This window comes from Tasmannia lanceolata, unplaced genomic scaffold, assembly GCF_043159265.1.
Source record: "Tasmannia lanceolata isolate RefF3 unplaced genomic scaffold, GAP_Taslan_0.1 ptg000006l, whole genome shotgun sequence".
Taxonomy (NCBI): domain Eukaryota; kingdom Viridiplantae; phylum Streptophyta; class Magnoliopsida; order Canellales; family Winteraceae; genus Tasmannia; species Tasmannia lanceolata.
The window spans coordinates 2,804,823-2,814,860 of record NW_027518683.1 but is presented as its reverse complement, the minus strand read 5'-3'; the positions used below and the strand labels follow the sequence as shown (position 1 = coordinate 2,814,860).

The window sequence follows — 10,038 nt, the reverse complement described above, 5'->3', positions numbered from 1 at the left end:
GCCTCATCTCCTTCATCCTTGTTTTACGCCTTCACCTATTGAGTTTTGGAGACTAGTTGAAGAGGCAAAAAAAAAAAATACATCTACAAACTGCAATACACGGCTGGTGATATTTTAAATGAAATTTCAATCCAGAGGAAAAATTTGCGTAAGAGAGAGTTTGGGTTTCATAACATTTGAAAGTTTTTCTAAATCTGATCGACAAAGCAAGGAAATCCATGCTCATATGTTTTATTATCTTACCTCAAAGGCAAAGGTTTGGAAAATCAGACTAAAGATTTCCGGTTTTCAACCATTAAAAACAAAAGGTGTTCAGTTTTAAATTAAGCAAGCTGCAAGAGCCAGAAAAACAACCCTTTCATAAGAATTGTGCTATCCTTCATAGAATCATTGCAAAGCAAATCACAACCCCTCCCTTAACAACCCATGCTAAAATTTGTAGCAATCTGCTCAACCTATTTAAGTTATTCTGTCATCAGCTACAACAAAACCAGAAAAGTTTGTTCTCACACAGCCTAAGATACAAAATTTAATCCTTCCAAGGATCACTCTCTGCCCTCACCTCGGAGGGTTCTACCACCTCAGATTCCGAAGCTTCCACTGCTTTGGATTTCACTTCAGAATCAGTTTCTGTTTCTGTATCCCCTGATTCTGATCTCCCCCATCTCCCTCCAAGGGCAATCGCCATCATCTCATATATTTTACTACCCAACTCAGCTGGACTGTCAGGCTGCATTTTGAGAAGAGAGTAAATAATGGTAATTCATGTACATAAAACTAATTGCATCTGTGCAAAGAATCACATGGGGTTGGAAATCCCTGGCAGAAACTAGAGCTTTGTATGAAATGAGACAAAATTTTGTGGACTTACAGAGAATCCACTTGAAATCAAGGCAGTATCGTATAATAGGTCAACAGCTCTCTTAGCTTCAGTGCTCTCCGGCTCATTCTTGCACGCCGCCTGTAAATTATATAGTCAATGTCAGCACGCATATGATAACATTCATGGGTCATGAGCATTTATAACGGTAGCGCCATTTTATGGTTTTGATCTTCTGAAGTTCCAACATTGTCAAAAACAGACAAATGCCTCACTTTCAAAGAATTGGAAGGAACAGAATTGGGAGTGATACCACAGAGATGCAAGGAGAGAAAAAAATCGGAAACAAGCGGGCCAACAGGGACAATATGCTTAAATTAAGCGTCCAGCACTAACGAGGATAGTGGGATGCACATTCATCTAAAGCTTCAAATTAGGAATTTGATGGCCAAGTACCCATAAGGCAAACTTTTTTTTTGAAAAATCAAAGTACCCAGAAGGCACACAAAAACAGTAAAAAAAGAATTGAATGAATGCATCTTACGTTGAGGTCTTTAATGATGGGATGATCTGGATTGATCTCTAATATTCTTCTTCCTCTCATGAACTCCAAGCTTGACGTGTCCCCAAGGGTCTGCGCTTTCATGAGCCTTTAAGAAGACAAGGTTTAACTTGATGAAAATTAGCATTTAAGAAGACAAGGTTTCAGCTGATGAGAATTAATGTATCACAGACATAAGCCGAGTGATATGAAGAGTAACAGTTATGTCATTGTACAGAGTTACCAGATGTAAGGATCCAAATTACCTTTCCATGTTAGCAGACCATCCAAATTTACCAGAAACAAGCACACAAGGTGATGAGCTGAGACGTTTCGAAATTTGAACTTTAGCCACCTTATCACCAAGCTGTTGCTTTACCCAGTCACATAGAAGATTGTACTCTTGCTTGTCTTCTCTTTCTTTTACCTCATCTTCATCACCTGTTATAAAATCTCAGGTCAGCAATATATGCATCCGAACAAGGCCCCCCAAAGAAGTGACACAATGAAAGACACATACTCAAATTCACATTAACAAGTATAAAGCTTAATATATATTTCAGTTGGCTTATATAGTGGATACGTACCCAACTCTAGATCTTCCTTGCTGATATCAACAAATTTCTTCTCCTTGTATGTCTGTAAGTTCTGAATAGCCACCTCATCAATGGGCTCTACTAGGTACAGAACCTGAAACAAAGAAAATCACGTTAGGCAAACAATGTGTCCAATCAAACAGAAAGATACTCAAATCCAACCCCAGATGACGTGCAGACCTCAATATCCTTTTGCACCAGCTTCTCCAAGAATGGGGCAGTTCTTGCACTTTTCAAGCTGTCTGTCGCCAAGTAATAGATAGCCTTTTGGTTCTCGGTCATGTTTTCGACATAGTCATCTAAGCTTATCAGCTCTTCCTCACTTTTGGAAGAGTAGAATCGCAACAGAGGCGTGAGGCGCTTGTGATTTGCTGAGTCCTCAATGCATCCCAATTTGAGAAGCTTACCAAAGTTCTCCCAGAATTTTTTGTAATCCTACAGTAAGTTAAATTTCACACTTCAAATACAAGTCTCAGAGCAGAAGTACGGAGAATTCTCTAGTTGAGTCATTCCCAACCTCTTTGTTTTCACTCTCAGATATGTCCTGAATCATGTCAAATGTTTTCCTCACAAGCCTCTTTCGCATTATCCTTACCTACAAGTATGATTAAAATAATAAAAACAGATAAGAAATAAAGAGAAGCAAAAACTAAAATGAAATAATAATTATCAATTGAATACTCAAATAAAATAAAACTACTAAACAAGTATTCCTGTTAGCATATATTCAATGGAGAAGAGTTAACTTACAATTCGACTTTCTTGAAGGATTTCTCGAGAAACATTAAGAGGAAGGTCATTTGAATCGACCACACCCTTTACGAAGCTCAAGTACCGGGGAAACTGCAAATAAACATTGAAATAAGAGATCCACGGACTAATAAGAAATAATCATCCAAGCATCAGCTAGTTTGGGACAAAGGCTTAGTTGAGTTGAGTTGAGTTGAGTTGAGTTGATCATCCAAGCATCAAGAAGACGACTGTCTGAACAGAAGACAAGGGAAGTATCAACAGTTTGCATTACCACTTACCAGCTCACCGTCAAAATCATCTGAAATGAACACACGCTTGACGTACAAACGTATATTCTTTGTCTTGGGGTTTACAATGTCCTCATTGTTAAGAGGTGCCATTCCAGGTATGTAAAGAACACTTCTGAATTCCACCTCACCCTGTTCATTTGAAGTTACATAAGTTAAATTCCAGCCGGAGGAAATCATAGCGTTTTCACCACTGAAGTGACTTCTACACACCTCTGTTGTGAAGTGGGAGTGAGCAAGTGGGTCCAAGAACTCATTGAATGTCTTCTTGTAGAACTCATTGTATTCGTCTTTCTCAATCTCCTTAGAATTTCGCATCTACAAAGCCCAAAAAAAACAGCTCAATTGATAATTCATATGGGGTAAAAATAAATGTTGAGAAGGAAAACAGAACCATAAATAGGAGATCCACTCATAGTTCATCAGTTCAATAATGAGATTTTTTTTATTAAATACGGAGTTCAATATGGAGATACTGTGCACAGAAAAAGAAGTGATCACATTACCCAGATAGGTTTTGTTTCATTTGCCAACTCCCAGTCCCAATATTTCTCAGTTACAGTCTTCTTCTTCTTTTCACCCTGCAAACAAGTATAAAATAAGTATGCTTCGATATGCTATTTAATTACTGAGGACAAGCTGTCAAACCCTTGTATTGAAAAGTATAATTACCTCCGGTTTCACTTCTTCACCCTCTTTTGGTTCTTCCTCCTCTTCCACCTATCCAAAGGTTTCATGTGAATCAACCTGTTAAAATTGCGGAGATGATATTTTCACTCCCCCTGCATTACGCATATGCTCCCCTTATAACGTGATTTGACATGAAAAGTGGGCAACTTTAACACTTTTTGACGTCAAATCATGTTATAAGGGGGGCGCATGCGTAATGCGGGGGGGGGGGGGGGGGTGAAAATATCATCGCCCTAAAATTTTCTTTGAAAGGAATATGGGCATTGAACTACTAAACTATGGTTAAAAAAGGGCATTTTAAATAGCCATTCTGAGCCTAAGTAAGCAATCACAAAGACATTGTGCCAAATCCAGAATAAACCCAACCAACATGTTGTCGCATTCTAATAACTTCACTGGACTTCTGACTTGTCTCCAAATTGTGATCAACATCAGTAAAAACCAGAAAGAAACAGTATGGAAGAAGATTTTTCTTTCCAGAAAAAATATAACAAGGATTATTTTTTTAATATGCTCCCCATAGTCACAATCTCTACCATAGTCTACTTAGTAAAATTACAACCTAAGCACATGAAAAAAAAAATCTCACCTCGACGGTCCTTGATTTTTCTTGCCAGGTGTAGATGGGGAAGGAGACGAACTGTGAATAATTCTTGACCAACCCTTGAATCCTTGTTGGCTCCGCAAATTCATACTTATCGTCTGGCTGCAAGAGAAAAAAGGTAGCGCTAAAGGCCTAGATGCAAGATCAATGCATGACACATTAGTCAAAGGGGAAAACATACCCTTAGATAGAGGGTAATTTGTGTTCCACGGGTTAATTGGTTTTCAGGATCAGTCTCTTCCCTTATCACATAAGAGCTACTGTCGGCTACTGCTTCCCAGACATACTGCTTATCTGACTTTGGACTTTTTGTTGACACAACCACCTAAAGCACAGTTCAAGAATAATAAGAAAACAAATATAAATGTAACATATTACAGACCAAAAGGTCCACCATCTCAAAGGATCCTAATAAAACCTTAGCGCCGAGATATATAAGCATAGGAAATCTACCTCCCCCCCACCCACCCCCACCCAAAAAAAAAAGGTCACTTATTCATTTAGTAAAGGCTCAGTACCCTGTCCGCAACAAGGAAAGCTGAGTAGAATCCAACACCAAATTGACCAATCAAACCATTGTCTGCACCAATATCTTTGTTTTCCTACACATCATATAAGATTCATTGAATGAGTCAATATCTGAACTGCCTATCTCATGCTAACACAGACACCCACAGATGAGGGAATATAGAATGCATGTAAGCAAAGATTACCTTGATTGCCTTCAAGAATTTTGAGGTTCCACTCTGAGCAATGGTTCCAAGACAGTCAATTAGCTCTTCCTTAGTCATCCCAATACCAGTATCTCTGCAAGTTCAAGAGAACTATTGTAAATAAATACTCTCATTGAGAGAAAATAGAATGGAGACTGTTAAAACTAACATACGTTATGGTAATTGTTCCATTGTCTGGATCAGGCTTGATGCGTATCTCCAATTCACTCGCATCTCCGAGAAGAGATGGCTCAGTCACACTTAGAAATCTTAACTTATCCAGTGTGTCACTTGCATTGCTGAAATGAAAGAATTCAATCAACAATGATATGTGTCAGCCCAAAGTCTAGCTGAAAGAGGTCTAAAACTAAAAACACAGAAAGGTGAATTCCACTAAATGTTTTTTGTACGAAATAGGGAAGAAATTCCAAGAATGACAAACTAATCCTTTTATTTGAGATGCTGCACTAAAAGGAAGAGAGTCAATTCTTAATCAAATGGAAAGTTTTATTCTAGATTCTACTCAAACTAAAGAATTTCTAATTACAACAGTGCTATGAAGTGAAGATAGTGGGGATCTAGGCTGCAAAACCATGTTTCATTTCGGTTTTCAAAAACTGAATAACTATTCCTGTCATGTTTCACAGTTAACGATCATTTACAATAGATGATGTGAGTGTTAAAAGAACCCACATATTCCACATATTCAGCTCAACGGTAACAAGACAAGCTTAGTTGTGTGAGCAGTTTCACTATATCCAGGGGCATACAACTGGCAAGAAATCGATGCTTGTAAATCGAAAGCCCGGACTGTACAAGTACAACAATCGAAACAGAGTTTTTGGTGAAACACCTACCTCACAAGCTCCCGGAGAAATACTTCCTTGTGGCTATATAGACTATGAACAATTAAGTCTAACAGACGGCTGACCTGCAATATTAGAGCCCAAGAATCCAATAAGAAACCAATAGAAACAGAAAAGGAGGATAAGGTAAAAAAATAAAATACTTATGAGAAGCTTTGGAAATTTGGAGAAATATCAAACTTTTCTTTAAGAAATAAAACAAACTCAACTGAACAAAATATTCAACATATGGCTTGATAAAAGAAGGTTGAAAAAGGTTCTCAAATGGAAAAACAGACGTGTTAGGTAACCAAGAGTAACACACACGCTAGCAGAACATTGCTAATTATCTTAAAAAATAGATAACTGAGCTGAAATAAGAACTACATGAAAATCACCACCATTGGATACAGGGATTTTATAATCCAGGAGTGTAAAATCCTGGATTTCACAAGCTAAAACCTTGATTTATAAGCTAAAAACTTGGATTTTACAATTTCAGGAATGTAAAATCCGGGTTTTATCTTATAAAATCCAAGCTTTGGATTATAGAATCCATGTATCCAACCAGTTCAATATCTCTGATGATACAATCCTCAACACGAACAGTTAAACGAAATCTTCGATTCAACTCAAACCCTAACCTCGAAAGAGCTACAAAAATCCCAACTTTAACCAAAAGAACTATAAAAATCGCAAATTCATTCAAAAAACATAAAAATGGATCCCAAGCAAAGAAATCGAACCTCGGAGAAACTACAGAAACCCTAATTCCAAAAATAAAATAAAAATCAGAGTATCACAAAATTAAGAAAATCGACCTCGGCCTGGTACTCGAATTTCTCTCCAGAGGTTTCCGAAGCTTCTTTCTCGGCAACAGCGGCCTCGCATCGGACCGCAGTTCGATTCTGCGTTCTCTCGAGTTTCCATTTCAAACCAGAAGTAGAAAACCTAGTTCTTCTGAGAAAAGATTGGGGCAAAAAAGAGGTTCCAAATTTCAATACTCTGTTATTCTTCAATGAAGATGAAGAAGAAGAAGAACTAGAAAAGTGTATTGATGCTATGGAAGCAGAGCCCAAGCTCCTGCTTAGTACAGGCGCCATTGATAAAATTTACAAAATCGCTTGAAGAATGAAACCCTAGAAATTGCAGAGAAGGATTAAACCCTAGAAATGAAAAACCCTTTTGCGAGGTTTAAGAGATTGATGAGAGAGAGAGGAGAGATGGTTCTAGAAGGGCCGGTCTTGTTTTGGAAGCTTTCTGAAGGTTTCTAAAGGCCTAGATGCTGCCATGTCAGCAAGGTAATATCCGGATCTTTTGTTGTTTTATTTTAGGGGAAGAAAAACGAAAGAAATACGAAATTACACTTTTGCCCTCTAGTTAAAATATCTTAGCCTTCTAGGGCTTTCTTCTGAGTATAATCTGTGGGGATTTCGTGTTCCACGCATGGTGGCGAGTGTGGGTCCACCCGCATCATTTACATGATCCGGACCGTTCATTGGGATATCCAACGATGAAAATGTTATGGCCTGACACTCGCCTGGACTGGACATTCCAAAACGTTTCACCATACAATGGATACATGAATTTTAATCCAGGATTGGATTTTACAAGCTAAAACTTGGATTTTAGGGGCTGTTTGGATTTCATAATCTAGGATTGTAAAATCCAGATTTTAGCTTACAAATTCTAAGTTTAAGGCCCTGTTCGTTTCAAGCTGTGACAACGGATGGTGAGGGCCTCAACCGATTATTGGCCCAAAATTATGTTTATTTTTGGGCCAGTAATCGGTTGTGCAGTTGTCTCAATTTGAAACTAAGAGGGCCTTAGCTGGTAAAATCCAAGATTCATAATCCTGGATTATAAAATCCATGTAACCAAACAAAAGCTAAAAAGACAACTGCTTGCTAGTCTCTTTGTAAATAGTTGCACTTTGGGCCCTACGTTTGCATGTGGACATCATCGGATGCCTTGGTGCGTGTTTGGCATACCGTTTAAAACACCGTTTGGCGTTTGAAACACAGTTTTGGGGCCAAATTGCTGTTTGGGAGTGTTTGGGTGCGTAGCCACCGTTTAAAACACCGTTTTGAACCCTCAAAACGGCGTTTTGCAAACGGAGCGGGGGAGGTCCATTTGCAAAACGCTGTTTTGAACGGAGTTTTTGGGCTGTGGGTTTTTACGTGTTTGTCCTCACCAAAACCCATTTTTACGTATATGCTTGCAATTTTATGCGTTACGTTAAATACCAAAAAAGTGGGGGTGTTAATATCATTCTCGATGACACAAATTTGTTAAATTGTTAATATTTAATTCAAAACAAGGGGCTGCTGATATCATTATATGATCACTTAATTTTGATTTTTTTAAGACAAAAGAATTAAAAGAAACCCTAGTTTCTTACTTTCTTCATCTACTTTGCAAAGTTGCAAACTCTCTCACGCCTCACTGCCTCAGCGCCTCCACTCGTCCGTCAAATCCGGCAAATCCAGCCGTTAAGAAGAAGAAGGAGAAGAAATAGCCTTTTTTTTTTGGCAATGATGTTTAATTTTAGTAGTGTTTGAATGAGATCCTAATGACCTTCAAATATTGGGCCTAATGAGAGAGTAGTTGAGTTACATTGAGGCCAACCAAACAATGCCCTTTTTGGTCATTTTACCACTAAAACTCTTTTTTGGGGCATTTGCAACCAAACACACAATACCTCCATTTGCCGTTTAATATGTCGTTTTAATCTGGCCAACCAAACATGAAAATGCCGTTTGGCAAAACACCGTTTTGAACCAAAACACTGTTTTGCAAAACGGCGTTTTAAACGCTATTTTAAATTGGTCTGGCCAACGATTATGAGTCCAAACCCCATACTGTTTGACTCGATCTTGATTGTATGATCCTACCTAGCCCACGGATCCATCAAGCCTTATTTAAGCCTGCCAAAAAACGCAAAACAATTGATTTTTGGATCTCATGGATGAGATGTTTCATTCAGCATGATGTTGGACCAGCTAATGATTGTGTGCAAAGAGCAATGGTCTTGATTACATGTACATGCCCTCATGTGAGACAAAAATTAATCTAGAGGGTGAGTCTCAGGCTCTCAGCCTAGTTAGATCTTCTTTCTACAAATCCAATTGAAAGTCCACTAATTGAGCGGTTAGGATGGTTCGATCTAAGTGAATTTTGAGTTACAACATCTCCACGGTGCGCAAACTATAGATATGGAAACATTCAATTGGGCATCGAGATATGATAGTGCCTCTCAAGAGAGTCGCAGTGCACCATGATTAATCTAACACCTGTAACATGAACGGTTGATCTAGTGGGCCATCACGGTTGATGCAAATCTGAAGTGATCTCGGGATCCAATAACTTGACTCGTGGGTTGATTTCCTATTGAATGTCTACCATTTTACAAGGCTGCTGATATCGGCACTACCATGTTTTAATTTCCACAAACTCAGTTTGTCTTTTCTTTTTTAATTGGCTTCCTATAGCTTTACTATCATCCTATGACGACAATCTTTCATGGAATATTCATGGCCGAATAAGACTAAAAGCTCTTATTAAGGAGGTATTAAGTTTCTAAACAATTTTAATTTTTTTGAGCGATACAATCAGCTGAACAACTAACCTAATGATCCATAAATGAAACAAAAAAATCTTAGATAGTAGACCAAAACCTCATCCAACTCTCCTTGGATTCCTCTAATTCTTTTTCATATCGACCAAAACCTAACAATGATAGGATTTGAATATGTGAACTCCCTATTTGTGAGGGGTCCTGCACCATTTGAACACCAAGGGTATAATGCTTATGCAATTTTCTTCTTAATTCTCAATTACAAGTACAAGGAAATATTTTTCATTGGACAAACCAGTTAAAATATTACTTGTCCCACCATATCCTAGAACATTAATAAAATAGACTTTGCATGAAGCCCATCAAAAGAAACCAAATCATTTATTTTTATCAGCATCAATCCGAGATGGGCAGCCATTTGGCAATGGAACGAGATCATTAGGAGTGTCAACGGATCAAATCCACATGCTAAGCAGAAAAAATAATATTCTTGTAATCAGATCGGATCCAGATTAGAGCTACTCTTTTTTTTTTTGGGTCAAACCCATGACTGGGTCCGGCCTATTGAAATTAAGAAGTAGAAACACAGAAACACAGAACTGACCAATCACA

At 38.1% G+C, this 10,038-nt stretch overlaps 1 protein-coding gene across 1 annotated transcript; it reads right to left on the bottom strand.

The window, feature by feature from the left end:
* Nucleotides 1-339: 339 nt before the first annotated feature.
* CR88 (Chaperone protein htpG family protein) lies at nt 340-7,076 on the bottom strand. The gene is made up of 19 exons (XM_077381543.1): nt 6,671-7,076; nt 5,862-5,935; nt 5,178-5,303; nt 5,005-5,098; nt 4,810-4,893; nt 4,473-4,616; nt 4,277-4,393; nt 3,670-3,717; nt 3,504-3,578; nt 3,211-3,315; nt 2,989-3,129; nt 2,708-2,800; nt 2,475-2,552; nt 2,138-2,392; nt 1,949-2,051; nt 1,628-1,802; nt 1,365-1,470; nt 872-961; nt 340-730 (listed from the first exon to the last, which is right to left on the bottom strand). The coding sequence occupies exons 1-19, from the start codon at nt 6,950-6,952 to the stop codon at nt 530-532; spliced, it is 2,391 nt and encodes a 796-aa protein (XP_077237658.1). The 5' UTR covers nt 6,953-7,076; the 3' UTR covers nt 340-529.
* Nucleotides 7,077-10,038: the final 2,962 nt, after the last annotated feature.